At 37.4% G+C, this 27,710-nt stretch overlaps 1 protein-coding gene across 3 annotated transcripts in view; it reads right to left on the bottom strand.

Annotated features, from left to right (window-relative positions):
• Nucleotides 1-11,228: 11,228 nt before the first annotated feature.
• CARF (calcium responsive transcription factor) overlaps nt 11,229-27,710 on the bottom strand; it is a 52,934-nt gene continuing 36,452 nt past the window's right edge. For 2 of the 3 annotated variants that reach the window (XM_055120468.1, XM_055120469.1), the window contains 7 exons: nt 27,506-27,649; nt 24,168-24,401; nt 21,565-21,727; nt 20,431-20,494; nt 19,518-19,645; nt 18,690-19,056; nt 11,229-15,272 (listed from right to left, as the gene is read on the bottom strand). In XM_055120468.1, coding sequence (XP_054976443.1) covers nt 15,193-15,272; nt 18,690-19,056; nt 19,518-19,645; nt 20,431-20,494; nt 21,565-21,727; nt 24,168-24,401; nt 27,506-27,649 — 1,180 coding nt within the window. In that variant the 3' untranslated portion in view covers nt 11,229-15,192. The remainder of the gene's footprint in view (nt 15,273-18,689; nt 19,057-19,517; nt 19,646-20,430; nt 20,495-21,564; nt 21,728-24,167; nt 24,402-27,505; nt 27,650-27,710) is intronic. The other variant, XR_008627240.1, reaches the window with a different exon arrangement.

The following is a 27,710-nucleotide window of genomic DNA, read 5'->3' as shown; positions in this document are numbered from 1 at the left end:
CACTCTGGTGATGTTTAGGGCTTATTCCTGACTTTGTGCTCAGGAATCACTCCTGGTGGGCTTGGGAGACCCTTCTGCCACATGAAGATACAGAAGTATGGGACCCTGTTTTTTTTTTTTTTTGCTTTGGTTTCTTTAAAAATGGTTCTTTGAAGTTAACTTTCTAATATTTGGCGGGCTTTTTTTTGTTGGGGGGGTGTTTTTTGTTATATTTTGGGATCACACCAGAGATACTAAGAAGCTACTTAAATATTCTGGGGTCACATCTATCTGTGTACTCCAAGGTATCAAACCTGGTTCTCCTGTGTGTAACATGTACTCCATAGTAACTACTGTGCTATCTCCTAGTCTCCAAAAAAGTTGTTTTATTTTTTGGTTTGGGGGCTATACCAAGTGATGCTCAGGTCTTACTCCAGACTCTGCACTCAAGGATCACTCCTGGTGAGGTTCAGGAGACCATATGTGGTGCCAGGGATCAAACCTGGGTTGGCAGTGTGTGAGGCAAGCTCCTTAACCACTATAATATCTCTCTGGCCCACTCTACCCATTTCTAAAAAAAATTACCCTATATGTTAGTAGGGTAAACTGAGTAAAATTAAATGACATAGATTGGAAAGATGTAAAATAACATTACTAAGTAGTAAATCTGATACCATATACCAAAAATCTATTAGAACTAATGTGAATTTATTAAAGTTGAAATATGTAAGGTCCACATACAAAATCTACTGAATGCCTACATACTAACACAACAAATATAGTATTGATTTTTACATTTAGTGATAAATCTGACAAATACTGTACCATATTTGGAAAAGTAGAAAACAATGCAAAGAAAAATTAAAGAAACAATATTAAACTTTTAAATTTATCTGTGTAGTCTATATATATATATACATATATATATACACATTTTCAAAGGGTTTTGTGCTTATGTATAAAATTCATGTCAAGAGCCAATCAATCTATGGGCCAGATAGCAAGGTGCTTGCCTGTCATATTGCTGACCCTGGCTGCAATCCCTAGCACCACATATGGTCTCCCAAGCACTGCCAACAGAGTGGAAGTGCTCATGAGCACAGACCCAAGAACAGCCCCTGAACAACACTGGGTGTGACCCCCAAACATACTCCTAAACATGAAAAGAAGAAAAAACTACCATCTGGCTTTTAAAAAATCGGATTCTAGGGGTTGGAGCGATAATGCAGTGGGTAGTGCATTTGCCTTGTATGCAGGCAACCCAGGTTCAATTCCCAGCCAGGAGCAATTCCTGAGTGCAGAGTCAGGAGTGGACCCTTAGCCATCACTGGGTACGGCTCCCCCAAATTTTTAATTCTAACATTTACACGGAAGTGCACTCAATTTATAAGAACCCCCAAAAGAGTTTTAAAAATAAGGTTAAAGGACTTATATTACTACAAAACTATAGGAATCATAACCTACGGTACTGGCATCAAGACAGTTTCTCATCTTAGAACTAATGATACTTTGGGTGAGACAGTTATTTGTTATGGGGGCTACCCTATGCAGTTCTTGATTATAAACAGTATTTGTTTTCTTTTTTCTATCAAAAACCAGTAAGTAGTCATGGTTTATCATTAGCTCTGATAATTAAAACTATGTCAGGGGCCAGAGAAATAATATAGGATTTAAGGCACTTGCCTTGCTTGCCACCAACCCTGGCATGATTCTCTGTCCTTCACATGGTCTATAAGACTGCACATGATTTCCTGAGAAACATCAGAGGTTTTCCTGATAATAAAAGCACAGAGCCCCTGAGCACCACCAGGTGAAACCCAAAAGCTCCACTCCCCTACATCTCCCAATGCTAGACCTTGACCAACAGGCAAAATTGCCCTGGTAAGAATCACTAAGCAGACAATAGATCAGTAGAAGAAAATGGGGAATTCAGAAACTGAGACATGTATTTGATTAATGGATTTTTATTCAAAAGGGTAGTGCATTTAAATTAAATTCAACCATTCAAAATATGGTGCTGAAGCAATTATCCATTAATGAAAGAAAAATCAATACCTTTCTTGTACTATGCAAAGAAAAAATAACTCAAAATGGATCACTGACTGAAATGTAAAATTAAAGCTATAAAATTGCAGGAGAAAAGTCTGACCATAGGCTAATGTAAGACCTCCTAGACACAAAAGTATTATTATTATTTTTAGGGGCTTTTTGGGTCATACCTGGCGATACTCAGGAGTTACTTCAGGTTCTTCACTCAGGAATTATCCTGGCAGTACACAGGGAACCATATGGGATGCTGGGGATTGAACACGAGTCAGCCATGCGCAAGGTAAATGCCCTACCCACTGAACTATCAGCTCAGGCCCCAAAAGTATTACCATTTAAAAAAAAAAAGTAAATTGAACTTTACAACTGATTCTGTTGAGGGCAAAAAGATAAAGTGAATAATTTTGTAAACCATGTTTACATGTCCTCATTCCCCTGATCCTGAAAGAGTCCCCAATATGCCATCGAGCTACACTAGCATGCAACAGGGACGAATGGAGACGTTACTGGCACCTGCTCAAGCAAATCAATGAATAAGGGGATGACAGTGATACATAGTGATACAGTGATTGTTTTCAGGGTCACACCCAACAGGCAGTGCTCAGCAGCCATGAAACACTGGAGATTGAACCCAGGACACTGTTCTTCCTGAGTTCTCCCTGGCCGGACCCTTGACCACTAGAGATCGCTGGGCCTGTAGGGAGTTCCCTGGGTACTAGTTTCTCTGGTAACCTGGATGTTGCCAGGGAAACCTGACATTCTCTAAGAATAATATAGATCAATTGGCCTTGATTACCGGTTGTCCAGTGGCTTTAGATGTGGGAAACAGACATCTTTGGGTGTCAGCAATACCTCTGCCTCTACCTTAGAACTTCGACAGTGTTCAGCAGCTTCTTCCTAGTCTTAACAATACTCTATCTCCTTCACCACCTGCTCGCTAGTGTACATAGGCACATTCCCTCAGCATCTACTTAACCATTACTTTTCCTAATAAACTTTGTCATATGATCCGAGTCTATGGACCATGTGGGTAGCTTTGTCTCGGCCATGCTGCATGCATGAGTCTTGAGCATCCATTATGCCTGACTCAGGAATAGTCCTCTGTTTTCTGGGTCCCCATAGTTACCAGATAACTATAGGACATCACATATGCAAGGTTTAGACTCTATGGCTTGAGTCATCTTTCTCAATCCTAGAATACTGTTTTTAAACCTCCCATATTACCCAGGCACTTTATTCCTAGATATTTTAATCAAGAGGAATGAATGAGAGGCCATAGCAGTGGTACAGTGGGTAAGGCATTTACCTTGCATGTGGCCGACCTGGTTTCATCTTCAGCATCCCACATGGTCCCCAGAGCACCCACAGCAGTGATTACCGAGTGTAGAGTCAGGAATAACCCCTGAGCACCACCAGGTGTGCCCCCCCAAACAAAAAAACATAAAAAGAAATAAAGTAGAAGTCCATAAAAAGACTTTTTCACAATATTTAGAGAGCTATATATAAATACTACAAATTGTAAGCAACCCAAATGTCCATCTAAAGGTTAATGGGGAAACAAATTATTAAATATCTATTCATATACTACTCAGCAGTAAAAAAATCTAATCATATATCCTGTGAAAAAGATGAATCTTAACTCCTGAGTGACAAGTCATATCATAATATAATATAAATTATATATACATAATATATAGTATATAATATAATATATAGTCATAATATATCCATATAAACTCAGAACACTGCTGATGGAAATGTAAATTTATACAATCTCTGTGGAAAATAGCACAAAGATTCCTCAGAAGAAATGGAAAGGAAATATAATTCAGCAATACCACTTAGAGGTATTTATCTGAAGGATATGAAAACACTATTTCAAAAAGGTATTTGTATCCTATGTTCATAGCAGAATTCTTCACAATGGCCAAAATATGGAATCAACCTAAATGCCTTACAGAAAAGGGAAGGAAGTAAAGGAGGGAGGGAGGGAGGGAGGGAGGATAGGAGGAAGGGACAAAGGGAAGATGGAAGGAAGGGAAGATGGAAGGGAGGAAGGAAGGAAGGAAGGAAGGAAGGAAGGAAGGAAGGAAGGAAGGAAGGAAGGAAGGAAGGAAGGAAGGAAGGAAGGGAGGGAGGGAGGGAGGGAGGGAGGGAGGGAGGGAGGGAGGGAGGAAGGAAGGAAGGAAGGAAGGAAGGAAGGAAGGAAGGAAGGAGAGAGGGAAAGAAAAGAAAGAAAGAAAGAAAGAAAGAAAGAAAGAAAGAAAGAAAGAAAGAAAGAAAGAAAGAAAGAAAGAAAGAAAGAAAGAAAGAAAGAAGGGAGGGAGGGAGAAGGGAAAGGAAAGGAAGGATAAAGGAGCTGTGTTCTGTATACTCAATGGAAACCACTCTGCCATTAAAAATTTTAATCATGCCCCGCAGTGAATGAACTGATTATACTAAGTGAAATGAGAAAGTAAAAGATAATTGTCAGAAAACTTAATTTATAGATGGAATATGAATTATAAAGTAAGCAAGTAAGAAGGAAAGTAAGAAAAACTAGCAAGAAACAACAAAAATCTTGGACAGTGAACACCTAGCTAAAACTAGTGGTTACCTAAGGGGAAGGGGAGGAGGAGGTGGGAGGAATGTGTAAAGGGATATTTTTGGAAGTGATAAGGCACTGGAACTTCGGTGGAGAGAATGGTGACAATTATACACATATGAAACTAAACCCTGAAATGTCATAAAACTATAAATCAATGAGTCAATGAAAGTTAAAACTAGAAACATATAAATACATAAAGATAATTGTAGGATAACCTAGCCTCAGGTAGTTTAGGTTTATTGGGTTGTTCCCATCACAATGCTCCCTTTCCTCTGTGCTTATTTGTAACTTCTTTCTGTGTGCTCCGTTGACTTGTAAATATTTTCTCTTCTCCTTAAGTTCTTTGTATAGTATATTCAGAGCAATGTCCTTTTTGTATGGGCACAGGAAGACAGTAATAAATGGTATGCTTTTGTTATGTGGGAGTCATTTGACTTTAAATGATACTTTCCTCCCCCACATCTGTTCTCTCAACCTAAGCCTCAGCTGCCCTTACTTCCTAGCACCCCCAAAAGCAGGGTCCCGATGAGGGAAGGGATGGACCCAGGGTAAGCAGTGAGTTATGTGCTACCCTGGCATCGAGATGGGCCTCGCCAAAGAGCCTAATGCTTAACTGTAAGTTAAGAGCTTGGTCATGGACAGATGCTGTCATGATCTAAAAGGTAATAACTAGATTTGGACCCTGCTAGGGTTAGGAATAATTAACCTGGCCTGAGCTCTGTAGTCTGAGTCTGTGGCAAGATGTTCGCATGAGATCTCCCCTACAAACTTCAATGTATCTCTTACTGTGTCCACACAAAAATAAATAAAGGAGAAAAACACCTTAAGTGGTATTTTGCCTGTGAGCCATCAGGAAGGCCTTCCTTATGTTGTTTTTGCTTCCAGACCAAGTGGAGCTTGGGCCCAGAGGGCAAGGTGGAGAGATATAAAAAGGGGTGGAGGGAGAAGTCGGGGTCAAGTCAGAATGCAAAAGCAGCAGCCAAGGGTCGAGACAGAATCCAAGAGAAGTAGGTGGTGGTGGGGGATCAGAATCCAAGAGAAGTAGTGAGAGTCTGAATCCAGAGAGTCTGAATCCGGGGAGTGGGGATTGGGGAATGAGGAGCTAGGAAAGAAGAGTATGAGAGAGAGATGAGAGAGGAGAGAGAGATGAGAGAGATGAGAGAGGAGAGAGAGAGAGAGAGAGATTGAATAAATGGTAACTAGTCAGCAACCAGTCTGGTCCTTCTTCCTTCTCCTGCTCATCACCTACAGCCATTCTGATCCTGTCCATACACAGCAGCTCGAGAACACTGAAGTGGGTGGTGAGAGAGAGCTTCCTAGAGAGCCCTCGAACACACATCCCTCACGTGTGGGGGTAGTTCTTTACAGAGAATGCCTATCCTTTATTACTGAGAGAAAAAGAATTACCACATTATTATAGTTATATTGCATTTCAGACAAAACAAATTTGATGCCTACTAACAACGCAGGAGGTCAAACAGAATGTATGGTGATGGTAGGTGGGAGATAGGAAAAGTAGGATAGACTACCAGAGAACTGTATGAAATTGCTGAGGTTGATGGTTATGTTCATGATCTTATCTGCTGGCAGTTTCAAAGATGTATATACATAATATGTATTTAAATTCTAGCATTTAAACTTCAGCATTTTTTAAATTGAGATTTGAAGCCTGAACAATAGTACAGCAGGTAGGGCCCTTTCCTTGCAAGCAGCTGATCCAGATTCTGTCCCCAGCATCCCACAGTCAGGAGTAAGCCCTGAATCTGCTAAGTGTGGGCCCAAAGCAAACAAAAAATAAAATGAGAATTGATAGTTTACAATTTAAAGCTTAAACTAGGGCATAACAATGTGATTAGTTATGTATAGTAGGTATGATTACCACAAAGCACCATAGTGCTAACATTTTTTTTCTTTTTTGGTCACACCCTGTGATGCTCAGGGGTTACTCCTTACTCTGCACTCAGGAATTATTCCTGGTGGTGCTCGGGGGACCATATGGTATGCCAGGGATTGAACTGGGGTCGGCCTCAAGCAAGCAAACACACTGCTGGCTGGACTGTAACTCTGGCCCTCTATCGTTTCTATTATATAATTTTTTTCTCTTTTTTGAAGTGAGAACAATTAGATAAAGGTTTAGGGACTAAAAATAGTGCAGTAGTTGGAGGGCATACTCAGTACATTCCTGACCTGAATTGAATCCAACGCACTATATGGCTTCCAGAGCATCCCTGGATATGCACTAAAAGTGCATGAGTACTGTTTGAACATGCCCTGGTAGTGCCTGGCACCAGAAAGCCTGAACAGCATGACATCTAAAAACTTCACTCTCAGGGGTATGGTGCTGCCAGCAGGTCAATCTGTACCTGCGAGATGAGAGCATCAGCAGCCTGATGGTGCTTTAGGCTTCCTGATACCCCCAAATTGCTGCTGTGTCTATGGCCAGACCCCAACTGTAGGATAACATTGTGTTTGTCCTTTCAGCCTTGCCACAGGGAACTTAGTTTACCTTAAAGCAATGGCCTTTCTGAATGGACACAGGAAGACTATTAATATTATGTTTTGTAAGTTGGGAGCTAATTGACTCCAATAATATTTACTCTTGGGCATCTGCTTTCTCAACTCAGTTGCTCCGACAAAGGACAGAATGGACCCAGGGCAAGCTGTGAGCTACTCTAGCATCGAAATGGGCCAGGCCAAAGCGCCACAATATTCACCCAACAACTTGGGACCAAGTTTACCAAGAAATTAAACAGCCTAAAGTTAAGTATGTGAGAACCACATCCACAAACCATCTCCGGCTCAGCTATACAAGCTCAGTTATTGGCCTTATTTCAGAGACCCATAGATAAATCTCGAAAGAGATAAAAATCCGTAGAAAAGCTCGGACCCGTGTATGGCTGAACAGACTGGGATAAACTGGAGGGGGGCAGATTGGCCGGTGCCTGCCCAAGCAGAGCCCCCAGCAGCCACTTGCTTCTACAATCCAAAATCACCACCGTACCCCCAGCATGACACCACCATCTCAGGATGGAACTCACCAAGATACAATCTGCTGAAAATTTTGTAATGTGAATCTTAGCGCACCAATAGCCCTGACCCAGAGTCACAGCAGCAAGTCCCGGAAGACACCACAGTGCCAGAGATCTCTCTGGCCCCATACCTGGAAAATTTCACTAGGGCACCCCAGATGGAGCAGGTGCGCTCTCCCAGTCTACTCCAGATAGAGTCCCGGCGACCAAAAGTGTCCACAATTTGTCTCTGGGTGCCATCTTAACGCACCAACAGCCCTGGCCCAGAGACTCCCAATTGAATCTCAAAATAAATTAGTGCCATACAGAGATGTCTCTGGAACCCAACCATTTACAATCTAGCGTCTGTCCCTGGGCTGGAGCGATAGCAAAGCGATTAAGGCATTTGCCTTGCACAAGGCCAACCCAGGTTCGATTCCTCCGCCCCTCTTGGAGATCCTGGCAAGCTACTGAGAGTATCTCATCCACACAGCAGAGCCTGGCAAGCTACATATTTGATATGCCAAAAACAGTAACAACTAGTATCACAATGAAGACATTACTGGTGCCCGCTTGAGCAAATCGATGAGCAACAGGATAACAAGTGATACAAGTGAACTTCTGCTCCTGGCAGGTAGGCTTCAATGGTGATGGGAAATTCTGAACAAAACATAATGCCCAATATTGGAGAGAGTATTGGGAAAACTATCTGCCATAGAGGCAGGGTGAGGACTGGGATGTAGGTGGTGGAAAATGTGATGGGTGTTTCATCATTGTATGGCTGAATCTCAAACATGAAAGCTTTGTAACTCTATCTCATGGTGATATAATCTAAAGAAGAAAAAGTAATGTGGAGTTCATGCCCAATTCAATCAGGTTAATCAATGGCTAAACAAACAGGAGTACTCCTGCATTATTAAATAAAAACAAAACAAAAAACTTCACACTGATCTACAGTCCAAGTTAGCCAAGTATCACTGAGAATTGCCTTTGGCTTCCTAAGCACCACTTGGGAAGTACATCCTAACAAGATTTAGTCTTAGCAAATTTAAATTTTAATATTGTTGACTATGACTACACTGTGCATTCAGTTGTGTGTTAAATCTCAAAAGCTTATATAGCCCGCCCAGAGGAGAACCGGAGCAGCCACACACACAAAACGGTTCCTCTGCTCCTTAAAGATTTTGATCCTGGAGGGCTACTAATCATTTTTGGCACCCAGTGGCTTCTTACAGAAATGCATCTAGACTGTGAACTGAGTTACAACCCCAGGCTGCCCAGGGAGGGAAATGTTTTTCTCTCTAGGCTTTGTCTTTCGGTGACTTCTGGCAGAAATCTCTCTGGACTTAATTACTAAAATATCAGAAATCCAAAACCACACGGCCACGAGCTCATATATTCTTTACTCTCAGCAATGGAAAACAAATTATCAAATGATGCCTTTTCAGCAGGTTTGGTTGTTGGGGGAAAATTCTAAATAATAATAGTGAGTCCTCTGTTGAAATATTGAATGTACTCAAAGTATGTCACTGTCATCCCGTTGCTCATCGATTTGTTCAAGCAGGCACCAGTAACGTCTCTCATTGAGAGACTTATTGTTACTGTTTTTGGCATATCCACTACGAAGGGGTAGCTTGCCAGGCTCTGCCGTGCGGGCTCCAAACTGTCAGTAGCTTGCTGGGCTCTCCGAGGGGCGGAGGAATCGAACATGGGTCGGCCGCGTGAAAAGTGAAAGCCCAACCTCTGTGCTATCACTCCAGCCCTCTCAAAGTATAGAGAGAGTAAAATGAAGATCATTAGCCACTCAGGTGGGGGTGTGTGGGAGGTGGGTATATTGGGCTTCTTGGTGGTGGAACATGTGCACTGGTGAAGGGATGGGGGTTTGATCATTATATGACTGAGACTTAAACCTGAAAGCTTTGTAACTTTTTTCACGGTGATTCAATAAAATAAAAATTTTTTAAAAAAGAAGAAACACAGAATTAACAGCTGTAGCTTGCTGATATCCCCCCAAAACGTGGCTGGCACTGGGATTTCAGATAAGTGGTCATGATTAAGGATTGGAGGCTCAAGACCATTTGTGATCTTATATGTCTATAACCCTGAACAAGTAAACTTCTCAATGTATAGCATTTTTTCTGTTGAAGTAGAATATTAATAGAAATAACAAATACATAAAGTGCTAATCATAGTAACTAGCACATAATAAATGTAAACTTACTGTAAAAAAAGCTTATATATCTATTAGTTGCAGATTTGTACTCTTAAACATTTTCCCTGTACTCATATTCATATATTATCAGACGTTACACATATTAACCTAACAATTATTTTCTCATAAATCAATTTAGCATCTTTTAGCAAGTGAGATTTTTTAATTCTATTTTACTCCTGAAGCTGGTGTGTGTTCGTGTGTGTGTGTGTCTGTGTCTGTGTGTGTATGGTAAAGTAGCTTTATTTAAAGAAATTTACTTAGACAAAGTGAGGGAGAAGAAAAGAAAGATATGTGTTCCAGAAAAATATAGGCTTTTCCAGAAGAAAAGTCCAAGAGTATACACCTCAGGTTAATATATGGACCAATTTCCAGGGTAAAGAGTGAACTATAAAATAAAAAATAAATATAAAACCCCACATTTCAGGTCAAGATGCAGGCCAGTCTCCAGGGGTGGAGAATGAACCTATTCCTAACATTTCAAGATTTCAGTTGGCAATATTTATTTGTACCATTTAAAAATAAAACCAGTAGATAACATGTGGCAAAGTATATTAAGACTTGCCATTCTAAGTTAATTATGTAGAATAAAAAATATTTAGGCCAGAGAGATAATATGGGGGTTAAGGTGCTTGCTTTGCTTATGGCCAGTACCATTTTGATCCCTAGTACTGCATGGTTCTTTACACCACCACTGATGGGGCCTGATGCCACCCCCAAAATATTTAGATATCAAATATTAGTACAATTTAAGATGTCTAATGCCTAAATCAGCTAATGGGAAAGAGCCAATACAATTTCTTTATGGAGAGAGTAAGATTACCATATGATTCAGAATAAAAGGCAGAATGAAATAAAGCAAAAATAAGCAGTGGGAAACAAATCTCCTTTTCAAATCACATTATTTCTGGGGGCCAGAGCTATAGTACAGTGGGTTAAGGCGCTTGCCTTGCACAGGACCTACCCAGCTTCGATCCCAGGTTTGATCCCTGGCATGCAATATGGTCCTTAGAAGTGGTTCCTAAACGCAGAGTCAGAAGTAATCCCAAGCAGCGACAGTGGTGGCCCCAAAACAAACAAAAACAACCCACATATTTCTGAAAGTACTTCTAAAATATACATCTTTAAAGATGTTACAGTGCCAAAATAAGTTTTGAGAAAAATAATTGCTTATATCTTATGACAAACATTGTTTTAAAATATTTATGATGACAATATCTCTCCAATGTATTACTATTAGGAATAACTAAGTAGTTATGCTTAAGAATTTTTAGGTTTCAAATTTTGCACTAGCCTCTAGTCAACTCTAATAGGTATCAAAGTGTTTATTCAGCATATTTAAGAGGAACAAAATTACCACCATCTTCAGGAAAATTACAAAAAGAAAACTAACACATTTAAGAAAAATAATACACTTTAATGAAAAAATTACAATGTAGCAAGGATATTTTACATTAAATTATAATACACATTAAAATTTTTTAACCTGGAACAAGTTAAACAATATTTTTGTTCTACTTACATGATTAAGTATATATCTGATGGCATATAAAGAAACACAAGCTGGTGGGCCTCAAAATTAGAAATTATGATGCAGAACCAGATGTCCAAATTTATGCACTGTACCACTTTCATGAGTGGTAGAAAATATTCACCATGTATATGATATAAAAGTTTTCTTTTTTAAGTATGTTAAGTGTGCTTACATAGAAAATTACTGTTGCGGGAAATATACATCTTGGCTGAGTTTATCTACAATTAACTGATGCACACATATCAAGTTTATTTGAAAGCTTGAAACATGAAAACTACGATGAAAAATGAAGCTGGCTGTAATTATGAATTCTTAGCTGCATATTTCAAATGTTCATCTTATTACAAAAGGTATTTATACCCCGAAGCATATAAAACAAAAGAGCTTAGGTCAAACTTTGCTGTAGAGCTGTATAGGAGAACGCCAAATATAGATAACCAAATTTTTATGCACTTGCATTTGATATCCTGTTCATTTAAAAATGATAAAAATTAAAATATGTAAGTATTCTTTTTAAAAAGCAATGCTAAGCATCTTTAAAATATTGATATACTGTTACTGAAGATGCATTTACAGAACAAATAAATTGTTGAAAACTAATTTGGAAACCATTTTTAAAGACCTACTGATTGAAATACTTACATGAAAATACTGATAGTTCCAGTTTCTACCTAAAAACCAAAAAAGTATAGAATTAGGAATTTAAGCCTTCTTTAAAGTTCTTTTTGTTCTTTTTTGTTTGTTTCTGGGGAGGATGAATTGTAACTCAATACTGATAAGAAAAAACTGTAACAGAAGAGATACTCATAAAGAATAAAACAAAGTATTTTTTAGCTATACTTTGTATATGAAGTAGTTCCAAAGCATGAATCCTCTAACATATTTCATTGTCAATGGTAACTGTCTAGGATTTATATTTTCAAAGCATTTCTCCTTTGCAACTCAACATCAAAAAAAGAATGTCTCCAAAAGAACATAGTTCAATTTGTGAAATAATTAATAAACTATTTCTGTAAATTTTTTGTTATTGTTTGGATTTGGGGGGCCACACCCAATGGTGCTCAGGTGTTACTCCTGGCGGGGACCATAAGAGATGCTGAAGATCAAACCCACCCGGGTCTGCCATGTATAAGGCAAATAAATGCATTACCAGCTCTAGTCCCCTAAAAGTTGTAAAGATCTATGAAAGCAAGAAATAAAAATGAAAAGACTATTATCTACAAAATAACACTCAGCTAAAAATTAACTTAGATTTAACCCTTCTAAGTACATACATACTAAAAGATCTGGGTTTTAAGGGAGCCAGAGTGATAGCAGAATAGGTAGAACATTTGCCTTGCACTCGGCCAGCCCAAGTTTAATCCCTAGCATCACGTGTGTTCCTAAGAGCCTGTCAGGAATGACTTCCTGAGCGCTGTTGGATGTGGCTCAAAAATTAAAAAATTAATATTATAAAAATATGGTTTTGAAATAACTAAGCTGTATTTAACATAGCATAACAACAGAACTTTAGGGGCTAGAGCAATAGTTCAGAGGGTAGGGCATTTGCCTTGCACATGGCCAACCCATGCTCAATTCCAGCATCCCATATGGTACCCTGAGCACCACCAGGAATGATTCCTGAATAAAGAGCCAGGAATAACCCCTGGGCATTTGTCAGATGTGACCTAAAAAGCAAAACAAACAAAAAAAACCCCAGAATTTTATAAGCTGCCCCTATCATTGCTAACATAAAGTATTTTCAATTCTTAGAAATAAGAGAACCAATTCTTATCAAAATGTATAGCTATAATTGAATATGTACTATATTTATAGTGATATACTTTATAGTAAACAGCATATTTATCCAAAGAATAAGGAATTTTAGAATTCCAGTTAAGAGTGCTTTAATGTACCCAAAACTGTTAAAATGAATTAGTAACAGGAGGTTGGATTTTAAAAAGGCAAAAATAACTCAGTTATGTGACTGGAGTGATAGAACAGCACGTAAGGCGTTTGCCTTGCAAGTGGCCGACCCGGGTTCGATTCCTCCGTCCCTTTCGGAGAGCCCAGAAAGCTACCGAGAGTATCCCGCCCTGCATGGCAGAGCCTGGCAAGCTCCCCAGGCATATTAGATATGCCAAAAACAGTAACAAGTTTACATTGGAGACATTACTGGTGCCCACTCGAGAAAATCAATAAACAATGGGACAACAGTGCTATTTATGTACTGTTAAATTTCATGTTATATTTGGCTGCTTTATTTTTAAATATACTTTAAACAAATTTTTGTTTTTGGTGGTACTATGGATGAAACCCATATTCAAATATATGAGGAATGTGTCCTACCATTCATCCGCATTTCTGGCCCCAGAAACACTTTTATTTTATTTTACTGCTTTGGGGGTCTACACCTGCAGGTGCTTATTTCTGGCTCTGTGTTCAGGAATCACTTTTTGTGGTGCTAAGGAGATAATAAGCAGTGCTGTAGATTGATTCAGAGTTGGCAATGTGTAGGGCAAGCACCTTAACTTTGTACTATCGCTCCAGTCACAATCCTTAGTATTTTAATTTTTATTTATTTTTGATTTTGAGGGGGTTACAACTGGCAGTGCTTAGGGATTACTCCTGATCCTGTGTGCTCAGGGATCAATCCTGGTAGTGATTCAAGGGTCATACATAGTGTCACAGATCAGAACCGGGCACTATTTTAGAATACAAGTTAGGAGCCTAAACCCTGTACTGTCTCTCCTGTCCTTCATTATTTTTAAATTAAATTTCAGCTATATCAACAGTGACCTCTGGGGAAAACCTTTAGGTTAATTTCTTCACAAAGCAAACTTATAATGATTAGTTTTTATTTTGTATTTAAAGCTAATACTCAACTTTTTTATGTTTTAAACAAAAACTAAATTTTAAACTATACTTACCTTGAAATATTATACATTCTAATGTTATCCATTCAATAAGAACTCTGACACAGAAAAATAAATATAATTCAAATATTCTTCAAACAAGAGCAAAATCTTCAATACAAAATAGAGGGGGAAATTCTCTGCTGATTTTAAAAAGTTTCTGAATTATTTGTAAGCATCAGGAACTCTATTATTCTTTTTTTTTGATTCTCACCATTTCTACATCTATAGAAATACTGTTTCATTACAATACTGTTTATAAATTTGTTTCTGTTTTATATGTGATTAATTCAGGTTGAAATTTCCAGAATTATTAAAACAATTTAAATTACTACTAGGTGACTTTTGTATTAAGTCTGTAGTTGTTAAGACAAAAAGTAGAATGCAAAAAGCTAAAATACAGCTACACAGATTACAAAAATGTGACTTCTGGGTAACATGAATATAAAATCTATTGTTTCATCTTTCCAAATAGGACAGACTCTCATCTGTCTGCCGATTAAAAAGAAATTCTTCACAACTTTTAAGAGGAAGTTCTTTTAAAACTTGAAAAAGTTACAACATACAAACATACATTCACACATTGTTTTTGTTATTTTTGCCTTGTAAGAATTAAATTTGGGTATTTTTCAGAGTATAACATGTTTGTTTTCAGACATGGATAAGTTCAGATAGTCTTCTGATATACTGCCTTATAAGATCATCAAAACACACAGTATTAATACAAAATAAGGTATCTTAAGTAAAAATTATGAAATTGGCATCAAATACATCAGTTTTACATCAAAGCTTTTCATGGAATTACTCTTCTGTCCACTTATCATAATGCTGCACTTTGACAATATTCACCTTCTTTTCTGACAACAGATGTCACCAGTTGTAAGTTATGAAAAGCTTCAATAAATTAAATTCTTACAGTCCCAATTTATTTTTTATTCCATAGACAATACTGGTTCTTTGGATTCTTGCTTATCTTGGTCCACAGAAATGGTATCTTCTGGATGTTCTTCAACTTTAAAGTTGAAAAAAAACAACAACCCTAAAAGTTAGTGTAATTCATGGCACTGGAATCTTTAGTATAAGAATTTAAAAGCAAAGTGAAAACACATCAGTTTGAAGGGGGGGAGCCTTATAATTAAGAAAACAAATTTGAGGACAAGGAGATAGTTCAAAGGGCTGGAGTACACATATGGGATTCCTGGTTTCAATCACTGGTACTACATAGCTTTCACTTTTTTTTTTTAAAGATTATGTTTTATTTGTAGGTGAATTTTTTTTTTTTGAAGTAAATAGATTTTATTTAGAGGTTTCTGAGGGAAGGAGGAAAGGATAAGTGGGAGAGAGAAATAGTAAGAATAACGTGCTCAAGGGAGAACTCGGGCTTCTCCAAGGGTGGAGGAAGCCCCTACATATTACCGAGCTTTAGACACAAATGTATGAAAGCATGAAAGTACACATCTCAAGAGGGGAGATGCGGGCGACACATGTGCTCGGCCACATGAGCACAAGCAGCACATGGGCTCAGGCAGCATATGCGCTGTAGGTGACTTTTTAAACAATATATTTCTTTTTTTTTAAAATGAATGAATCACCATGGGGGTACAGATACAGGTTTACATATTCTCGTGCTTGTGTTTCAGTAATATACAGCTTGAGTATTTATCCCTCCACCAGTGCCCATAAGCACTCAGCTAGGAGTAGCCCACAGCACCACTGGGTGGCGTCCAAAAACAAAAACAGAAAATTAGTTGGTGTGCCTGAGAACTCATAGTTTCTAACATTCTTTTTTTTTTTCCCTGGGGACAGGGGCATGAGAGACACATACAGGAGTGCTCAGATGCCATTCCTGACTGTACTCAATGACATCTGGCAGTGCACAGGGAACCATATGTGATATCTGGAATTCAAAGCAGAGCCAGAGGGATACAAGACAAAGTCCTCCATCACTATACAATCTCTCTGGCCTCTGCTTCTGATGTCTTAACTGTCATGTATATAAAATAACTTCAATGTTTCTAATAATAAACACACTATTTTATCAAGGAAACCATAGTTATTCTCTTCAAAAATAGTTCTTCTCTTCAAAAATTCCCTAATAAAATCAATGTTTGACAAGATCATTTATAATAATCCGTATTCACCATCAATATTATTTGAGGGGCCATCCCTAGCAGTGCTGAGAGTCACTGGACATATACTCAATAGCATACTCAGGAGGTTATGCAGGCAGATGATAGAACCTGGGTCCCTGTGCATGTCAATCAGAACACCATGTTTTTGAGCTATCTTCTTGGCACTAGAAATATTCTACATTTAAACCTGTGTAACTGTCTTTAAAAATGTCTGTCTAAACAAAATTCAGGAAACCTGCCAGTGTTTGAAACATATTTACTTTGCTAAGAAAAAGAATTATATGTTACAAGTTTACAGACATTACCATTCCAGGTAATCTCCATATGTGTTCATATATCAAGGGATTGTACCCACCTCAAACTTCACACAAAGTAAATTAGGAAAAAGCATACCTCATCTTTAATGACAGTTCTGACCTATATGTTTACTTATTTAAAATATTTCCAAATGTAGGAGCTGGAGCACTATAGCAGGTCGGATGTCTGCCTTGCACATGGCCAACCCAGGTATGATCCACAGCGTATGGTACCCCAAAGCACCACAAGGAGTAATTCCTGGGGCAAAGCCAGGAATAACAAGGGATTGACATTTACAAGAGTTTCATAGACAGTCCAAGCCTTAGTTTTCCCATTTGTAAAATGAAGATATTACCAACTATTTTATGTAGTATATGTATTAAAATGTAATTCTTTTAATTTTTTTCTAAACCTCCTCAGTAGTTACCATTGCTGCAGTACTATGGATAAATTTTCTTAGAAATAAAGCTTTTGATAAATTTAAAAGATGAAGAGTATTTCTTGGGGGGAAGGAGGTGGTTTGGACCACACCTGACTGTGCTCAGAGATTACTGCTGGCTCTGTGCTCAGAGATTACGCCTGGCAGTGCAGGAGAATCAAATGGACTGTCAGGGATTTAAACTGGGGTCAAGCTTGACACCTTTATTATTGCTACAGCTGCCAAATACAAAGATTCTTTTTTGAAAGGAACTTAGAGTTTCCTATACCCTGAAGAATGATGACTAGGTATACACAAAACAAGCAAGCAACTTCATATATTTTATGTCAACTTTTTTTTTTCTTTTTTTGCTTCTTGGGTCACACCTGGCAATGCTCACGGGTTAAGTCCTGGCTCTGCACTCAGAAATTACTCCTGGCTGTGCTCAGGGGACCATATAGGATGCCAGGGATCGAACCTAGGTCAGCCGCATGCAAGGCAAACGCCCTATCTGCAGTAATCTGCCCCCCCCCCCGCATCAACTTTTATGATAGTTTTTGTTCTTCTGCTTTAATTTAATAAAGCAAGTTAAAATACACACCCCTCCCCTTCCAATAAAGGCTCAATCCAGAAAAATCAGTAAGAAAGTGATGTAGGTCAAGTAGGAATTTAAAAATTGTTATCATGTTCACCAGGTTCATAGAGTGAAAGTAAAGTTTGGGATTAAACTCCAGTTTCCAAAATTTACCGGTTATACTTCACTTTCCATGAAATTCAACATTTAAATCTGAAACTCAGAATTTTCCTTTAGCCTTCATATTTACTTCTTTATTCCATTTTTCATGTGTATCAATTTTTCCATAATTCAGTACACTAAAGTTGTTTTGTGTTTTTTTGGTTTTAGGTACAGGGAACCGTATCTGGATCAAACCAAGATTGATCGTATGCAAGGCATACTATACTCTCTTTGGCCCCTAGAATAGTTTTTTTTTCTCTTTTGTGCCACACCCAACAGGCTCATCCTGGCTGTATACCCAGGAATCACTTCTGGCAGTGCTCAAGCGATGATTTGGAATGCTGGGGATTAAACCTGGGTTGATAGAATGCAAGGCAAACACCTTACCTGCTGTACTATCTTCTTTAGTACCCTCTTTTAAAATTGTTCTTGTATTCGTTTTCAGGGCCCCACCCAGCTGTGCTCAGATATTATTTCTGGCTTTGTGCTCAAAGATCACTCCTGGTGGGGTTCAGGGGACCATATGTAGTGCTGGAGATAAAACCCAGTTACATGCAAGGAAAACACCTTACCCACTGTACTATCTCTCCGGCCCAATTTTTCTTGTTTTAATGTATTTTAAAAAGATCTTCCTCATTATATCACCACAGGTTCTCCATGTAAAACTAGGTAATAAAGGAATAAATAATTTTGATGCGGAATTAAAATATTAAGCTTAAAAGTTCTTAAAGTTATATTAATGTTTTCCCCTTCTTATTATTTACATACTCATTCTTTTGTAGTAATAAAGATGATATTCCATAAAGATTTTTAAAATGATAAAATCATATATAGATTTTAACTTACTAAGAGCTGGGTGGGTGTCTATAATATGTATTGGAATGGTATCTACGGTATCCACATCTCCCAACAGAATCTGATGAACACTTCTTTCCAGATTGTCTGTATCTTGCACATCTCCATCTTCTATCAACTGATCCACTGCAACCAGATTTTGAACTGGTTCTGGAAGGTTACCCATGGCAGAAGCAATACTATTGTTTTCAGTGAGGCAAGTATCTGTTTGAAGGTTATGACCTTGATCAAGTAGGAGAGAATTATTGTTCATTACAGTACTTTCTATTGAATCCAGAAGTCTGGAAGGACTTGAGGAGGAGTGGTTATTTTCTGATATCAGAGTTGATGATCCATCAGAAGCGGTAAACTGCAAACCCTTTTAAACCAAAAAAAAAAAATTATTTTCCATGAAAATGTTTGAACTTATTACTTATGGTTTTCTCATATCTACATTGTTTTTTAACATAAAATTAGAATAAATTATTAGTATTAGTTACTGACAAATATTAAGAACAGAAAAAAGAACCAAAGGAAAAATAGTGCAATTAAGTTTTAATCACATGCAAAGTCCTCAAATTTTTAAAAATATTGCTTAAATTACCAATTTTTAAATTGTTACTATTAATTTTATTTTAAAATATTTTTACATTACTAATAATGGTTTCTCATGGATATAATTCCAATATCATATAAATTATCATCGTAAAGACACAAAAAAGAAAATTACTAATCTCTGAGCATAATTATAAATACTGTAACTATTCTGCAAAATCTCTAAAAAGAGGAAACTAAGGAAGAAAGATAAAGTTCTCAAATTTAGCTTTCACTGGATACTACCTGAAGCTGGGTAAATACTTTGGGTGGAAATGAGGAAAATGAGGAGAGAAAGTGGGCTGGCTCCAAAGATAAAGAATTTGTTTGCTTTGTTTCTACGTTAGCAGTAACTGAGTCTCCTGCTGAATTTCCTAAATAAGAGAAAAACAATCTATTAATAAAACAATTTTCATGACTTCTAGGGAGCTACACTTTATTTCAACCCTTATGAGCAGAGTAAGAAGTAAGGTAAGGTTTTGAAAAGGACTTTCAGAAGTTACCTATCTCACTATTTCTAGAACATGGCAGATCATGTTGATCATAATAGATCATCAGAATCATAACCATTAAGAACATTGTGAAAATATTTACGTTCTTAATCAACCTTTATTCTAATTCAGCATATCTAGAAAGGTAGGAAACTTTTCTACCTCAGAAGATTCTGTATCAGTTTGGATCCAATTCACTATCCATTCTATGAAACTAGTCTATTTTCTAGCCTTCTATAGATAAGTGAAATCTATAGAGACTCAACTGCAAACATTAAACAATCAATCATTCTTCGCTACTAAAATCTAGTGCCTACTACAATGCTTGGCTTAAAAGAGGTCCTCTCCAAAAGGCCAGGCCTCCATACCCTAGCTGTAAATTCTGGATGAGTTACATAATCTTGCTACTTTCAAGTTCATGAAGAACAAACTCCATAGGAAACCAGTGCAGAGCCCAAACTGAGCAGCTCAGATATTTCAGTTAGAAAGACAAGTTCCTCGTCTTTCATCTTTGGAGGGTCAGGTCTGGCTGCATGGTTCCAAGCTGCCTCCAGATTTATAGGTCTGATTTATAGATCTGAATGAGTCATGTTGTGTTTCAAGTCAGCTGGCTCCCTATCAACTGGGTGGAGCCCAAAACAACAACAAAAAGTATCAGGATAACTAACCTTCTGCAGATGCAACTGTCACAGTTTCTCCAATAACATTTCTATTATCTGTAGTCCACTCCAGCTGAAATTAAAACATTTCAGTAGAAATCATTTATAACAGAAACATAGTTTCAGGTACTTATGCAACTGTTGCATTTTATTCATAGTATAACTGCTTTACTCTATAATGACAATCTTGTTCACATTTGCAAAGTACAAATTAATTCACTATTCAAATACATTCGTTTTATGAATTCTGATAGCAAAAATTTGGATAGCAAGTATAGATGGTAGGGATCACTGCTAATCTGTTTGTTCTATTCCTGAGTTTGAGATGGTTATGAGAGTTCTGGGTGCCAAAAATACATGGCCCTAACATTAGAAAAAATCTGAAATTTATTCAGATTTTTTGAATAAAAGTCAGACAGTAAAATTTTGGAGAGCACAGGAACTACTACTGAGATTTTAATGCCATAATTACTGCATATTTTACAACTATTAGTTTTTAAGTTGTCAGATTAATCCCTGAGATGAGGTAAAATTTTTGAAGAGATAATTGATATGAAGGGGAAAACTACAATAGTAGTTTTCTAATGGTATAAGGTAAGACTAATATTCATAGATGGCATAAAGTACCAATCACTATATCACTTTGTACATTCAAGTATGAATTATTCTATTTAAATTTGTCTGGATACTTAAAAAAGAGGGAATATATAAGAATATATCCAATTATGGGTGAAAGAGATAGTACAGCATGTAGATCACTTGCTCTGCAGGCGAACAACCAGGGTTCAATTTTCGGTATCCTACGTTAGTCCCGAGTACTGCCAGGAGAAATTCCTGAGTGCAGAGCCAGGAGTAAGCCCTGAAAATTTCTGTGTGACTTCCTCAAAAGAGATTGTATTCAATTAATATCACTTAAATTTAATTTTTAAAGAAAATATTAATTTTACAACAAGAATATATAATCAGTTATTATACTCTAAGATGAAAATTCATGTTTTTTTCCATAAATAATACAAAATTTTAGTGAATTAGTATCTGAGTTTTTCATTTGTATGGCCTAATAGCAACCATCACTATTAAGCTAAACAGTAATAACTGAGAAAAATTCTGTAACAAAAAAAGCAATTATGGTTGTAGTCATACCGTGGTAGGAATAATCTCTGAGTTATACACATTATCTCCATTTCTCAAGGATTTCTGTACCTCATGGATGTGATTTCTTAGATCATTTACAGTTGGAAAAAAGGATAAATTGTGTCTTTCAGGTACCTCATCAGGTTTGAACAATTCCCTTTCCACAAAATTTCTGTGGAGAATATGAAAGAAAAATACACACAATTTGGCAATATACTTTAGATCAATCAGAAGTTCTCTCTTAAGCACAAACTTCTATAAAGCATGGTCTATAGCTTATAATTCTTATTTTCTAACTTAAAATTTTTCTCTTATGTTAGTAACAATTCATCTAGGGACTGAGAGACAGCTCAACAGGTGGGGAGTGCATGCAGGAGGGATGTCTTGGCTTGATCTCCAGCAAAGCATGGTCTTTTAAGCAAAGCCAAGGGTGACACCTGAGCATGGACCTGAAAGTAGCCCCTGAGTACCACCACTTGTGACCCCAAGACAGATTAAAACCAAAAATAAACTCATGCAGATTAATTAAATATAATATTTTCATATTTAAACACTTATGGATTTTTTTTTTCTTTTTGGATCACACCCGGCGATGCACAGGGATTACTCCTGGCTCTGCACTCAGCAATTACCCCTGGTGGTGCTCAGGGGATCATATGGGATGCTGGGAATCAAACCTGGGTCGACCGAGTGCAAGGCAAACGCCCTACCTGCTGTGCTATTGTTCCAGCCCCAACACTTATGGATTTAAAGGAATTTACTTTCAGTTCAAGTATGATAGGTTTTTGAGTACTTACTATATGAGGTACTAAATACTTCATACTAAAGTATTTCCTTTATCCCTTACTACAATCCTGTGGAGCTGGTACAATGATCATTTCCATTTTATGTATGAGGGAACCGAGGGCTTTAGAAGTTAAGTAACTGTGCATATTTATGAACCTAACAAGTAAGTGAGTGAGTTTGGGCCTACACAGAGGTTATATTCATAACTATTGTGTTACAGTGCTTCCAAAAGGCGGCATTTATTACACAAAATGGAATGTGCTCAAAATGTTATGAATGTATAAAATAAGGTGCCACATAATTACTTAAAACTACACAAAAGAAATTACAAAGTTCATTTTATATATATATATATACATATATATATATGCTGTGTATATGATAGATCTTATCATAGGGGTGTCTTTAAGATCAGTAAATATTAGGTAAGCAAATATTAAATAAGGTTTAGTAAATAATGAATGGTTTTACCAAATTTTACCTTGGTTCTAACAATGTCCCAATGAACTTTAATATAAAATGTCTAAGTAAGCTGCTAAATATAAAATCCACTTATTAATTATGAAATAATCCTAGAGAATACACATTTTATCATTAAGATAAGACTATACAATAAGCAGTAGGAACAAGTTCAATTTAATCAGAACTCAGAGCAAAAGAGCAAAATTTGTTGAATTACACCTAGGCTTCAGTTCTTACCAGTTTGGCCAGTTATTTAACACCCTGATCTCCATTTCCTAGTTTGCAGACTGGGTAAAAATATATCAATTTTACAGAATTGTAAGAATGAATGAGATTATACATATTAAGGGCTTAATACAACATCTAGCTGACATATACTAAGTATCACAAAATAAATAATAAATTTTATATCCTATCAATAAAATTAGTTTAGTTTTCCATATATGGCATTTTACTGGATAAAGAACTATGTATGATCATTTTTTCAATAGTCCAGAGTATTTTTTAACCAGTCATACTACGAATTTCTAGAGAATGAATATTCTCTCAGCAGCTCAGATTCCTTTCCATTGTTTCTCACAAAGTGAGCTTCCCTGGGTAGAAGGTTGGTGCTTTATTTGAACCCAAGTATTGTATCTTTCTCTTTGGCTCCCCCCTATTTTTGGGGGTAGGGATGGTGAGCCATACCCAGTGACACTTAGGACTGACTCCTGGCTCAGGAATTACTCCTGCTCAGGGATGCCAGGGATCAAACCCGGGTCAGCCGTGTACAAGGCAAATGTCTACCTGTTGTGCTATCACTCTGGCCTCTGGCTCCCTTATCTTATCAATTTTCTTCACATGTTTCACGAAGCTATCTAGGTTCTCACTGTGCTTAATATATCTAATATAAATATGAATTCTCTTGGCAATACTCATTCCCTTCGTTTGGTTTACAAGGCCAACTACATGTTGGGTACTACTGTAAGCTAACTTCTCATCATAGTAACACTTGTAGTACATTCCTTTCTGAACAGTAAGCATTTCCTTTAGTATACAATCTCACCTTTCTGGTAGATATAGATGTGGTCAAAGGGAAAATTACGTGGTTTCTTTAAGGCCTAGACAACATATACAGGCTCCTTTCTGCTTTCTCTTGGTGTTAGTAATCTTGACAATATTCTGAAGTTATACTCTGGTTCCAACCTAAAGTTTTATGTTCTTTTGTTATAATGATAAAATCTAATAGCAATTAAAGTAACTTTAAAACTATATTCCTTACCTATTCGATAGCATATATCCTAGAAAATGTCTGTAATGTCAAGTGCATTATTTAAAGCAAAAACAAAAATGAAATATGTAAAAGAAGTTTGTATCTACTATACCTTAGCTGTTTCCTTACTGCATATACTTGTTCTATTCCTTGTGATACTAATTCTTGAATCTTATAAGCTACTTTAGGATGCAGACGTGAGGCTAATGCACAATTCTCATCCCTAACTGCAGCATTCTCTTCCTCAAGAGATGGCATAGGAAGAGTGGTAGATGACAAGCGGCGGTAGGGAATCTCTAATTCATGATATTGATGAGCTTGCTGTGTGGGTAGCTGTACATACCACCTGACAAGAAAGAGTATTTTAAATTATATTACTAGGCAAAGGAATAAAATGTAGTTACTTATGTTAAAAAAAAACCCTCAAAAATGTAAATCATACTAAATATATAATTTTTGAATTAAGTACAAATATAAATATCCTCTACTTAACTCTTCTAAGACTGGCTTTAAACACAATTAAATAAAAATCTTTTTAATCTTTACACACTTTCATTATGACTCCAAATTTGGGGGGTAAAGAGAGTAGAGCATTTGCCTTGCACACAGACAACCTATGTTTAATCCCTGGCAGCTTATATGGTCTCCCAAGTCCCACCAGAATTGATCCCCTGAGCACAGAGCCAGGAGTAAATCCTGAGTACAGCCGGATATGGTCAAAAAGCCAAAAATAAGTTCAGGAGGAGGGGGCTGGAGCAATAGCACAGTGGGTAGGGTGTTTGCCTTGCTCACGGCCGACCCAGGTTCAATTCCTAACATCCCATATGGTCCCTCAAGCACCGCCAGGAGTAATTCCTGAGTGCAGAGCCAGAAGTAACCACTGTGCATTGCCAGGTGTGACCCAAAAAGCAAAAAAAAAAAAAAAAGTTCAGGAGGAAATAGACTATAATGTACATTAAAAGGTATTTAACATTGCATATTAAGTAAATATTTAAACTATGAGACATTCTTATTTTGGAGCCAAACTCCTAGAGGTGCTGAGGGACTACAACCATCTCTACACTTAAGGTTGATTGTGCAGGTTGTTGAACCAACCAGGGTTGGTTCCTGGCAATGCTCGGTGCTGGGGAATCATGCTGTGCTCCGAGCCAAATCTAGGCCACCATGAATGCAGAGCATGCAATCAATCTATTCAGTAATCTCTCCAGACCAGCAAACTTAATAAGAATTTAATATCATCTTTTGAATTGTATGGTGTTTTTTTTTTTTTTTTTTTGCTTTCTGGGTCACACCCAGTGATGCTCAGGGGTTGCTCCTGGCTCTGCACTCAGGAATTACTCCTGGCGGTGCTCAGGGGACCATATGGGATGCTGGGAATTGAACCCGGATCGGCCTCATGCAAGGCAAACGCCCTACCCGCTGTGCTATCGCTCCAGCCCCTGAATTGTATGTTTTACATTCTTCTACCAATTTGCTTCCAAATTTTCTGTTGCACCTACAATTCTTAATAAGGATATAAGTCAGAGAGTATATAATTTCAATCATAGAAGATATAATTCAGAGCCTACCAAGACTGGATTACTTGAAAGAACCAGAATCTTCTCAAGGAACTCAATATGCCTCTTCTACAGCACTGCCCCAATAAGCAACAGAAATTAATACAAGTCACTCATACAGTAATGCAGTGAAAAATGATAGAAGCTAGGAAAATACACTGATTTGCTAGGATTCTGGTTTTGTCTGTTTTTTTGTTCATACCCAGCAGTCCTCAAGGATTACTCCCGATTGTGCTCAGGAATCACACCTGGAAGTACTTGGGGGAACCATGTGTGATGCCAGGGGTCAAACTCTTGTCCGTAATGTCCACTGTATTCTCTTTCTCTCTCTCTCTGGCCCAGGATACTGTGTTTTGGGGTGGGTTGGGGAGTGTTGGGGTGGGTTTGTTTGTTTGTTTTTTAGCTTTTGCAACAAACCCAGCAATACTCAAAGGTTGCTCCTGGCTTTTGGCACTCAGCAATTACTCCTGACAGTGTTCTGGAGACCATATGAGATGTTGGGGAATCAAACCTGGTGAGCGACATGCAAGACAAGTGCCCTATTAGCTGCTCTCCAGCCCCCTGACATTGTTTTAACTGATAATTTTATAAAAGATACTTTAGATAACTGGTTTCGTAAGAAAAGGCCTATTTTTATAGTATACAAAAGTTCCCCACATTGAAATATTTAATAGTATATCAAAAGTTTATCATATTGAAATATTTAATTAACTATGTTAATTTTTAATTCATCAAAAAATATTTTAAAGCACATAAGGAGAGACCAGAGACAGAGTAAGTAGTTAAGGTACTTGCCTTGCATCCCATTAACATTGGTTCAAATCTCTGGTACCATATAAAGTTCCCCAGGATGCCCCAAATCACTTCTTTCTTTCATAAGGCCAGGAATAAGCCCTAAGTACCTCCAGGCATGCTTATAAGCATATAAGCAAACAAACAACAAAAAAAACCCTAAAGAGGGCTTGAAAGTAGCTCAAATGATAGATCACATACCTTGCAGGTATGAAGCCCTAGGCTTGATCCCCGGTATTGCCTGTTCCCTACCCAGGCATTGCCAGGTGTGGCTTTGGTGGTCCTGAGCATCAATTGGCCTACAAATACCAGGAATAGCTCTAGGCCCCTGAGCACTGCTGGGTGTAGTCCCCAGAATATTAAAAAGAAAAATAAAGAAAAAACTGAAGCATACAAAATATTAAGTACAACTTTATATAAGACCTTGATTTCATTTCTGGCTGCTATATTTACAGATGGGTTACAAAAATATATAGGGGAGGGGCCAGAGCCATAGCCATAGTATAGCAGGCAGGGGCACTTGCTTTGCACACAGCCAATTGGGTTTGATTCTCAGTACCCCATATAGTCCTCCAAGCCCAGGAATGGTCCCTGAGCACAGAGCCAAGAGTAAGCCCTGAGATTTTATATATATATATATATATATATATATATTATATATATATACACATACACACACATACATATATATGATTGCAACGTATTTCTATTAAGTTCCTGAAACAAAGTATTAAACATATGAGCTTCTAAATAATTATAGGGGGTAATATTTTCCAGAAATCTTTGACCAGAAATATTACAGAATATTATAGGATGGCTTTATACAGGGTCAAAAAAAATGTTTGTCTTTTTTTTTTTTTCAAAGTGTGCTGGAGATTGAACCGAGTCACTAGCACATGAAAGGCCAAGTGTACATCAGAGAGCCACAACCCAGACTCTGCAAATCATTTGATATCTAGAGAATGACTAGAAAGATATCTACCTTATGGAACCATTTCTTAAATAATTGGAAAACATAATTACAATGATCATAAAGAATTCTTGCACACGTTAACTGTAAATAGCTAATTTGTAAAACAAAAGAACTGTAGAAATGCCATACCTAAGAACACCACCAGCATCAACCATGTTCTTCTTTAGCATATTAAAGGCTTTCTCCTGCTCCATTCGGATTATTTTCTTGTCAATTTTGGGGTCTGTTGGAACACTATATTCAGGAAATTTCTGCACCTTTTTGATGTAAATCCTTTTTTATAAGGAAAAAGGAGAATTTGTTTCTTTATATTATAATCTCAAAAGGATGTAAC

This window comes from Sorex araneus, chromosome X (genome assembly GCF_027595985.1).
Source record: "Sorex araneus isolate mSorAra2 chromosome X, mSorAra2.pri, whole genome shotgun sequence".
Classification (NCBI taxonomy): domain Eukaryota; kingdom Metazoa; phylum Chordata; class Mammalia; order Eulipotyphla; family Soricidae; genus Sorex; species Sorex araneus.
Note: the sequence above shows the minus strand (reverse complement) of the source record. Positions and strands in the feature narration are given on the sequence as shown.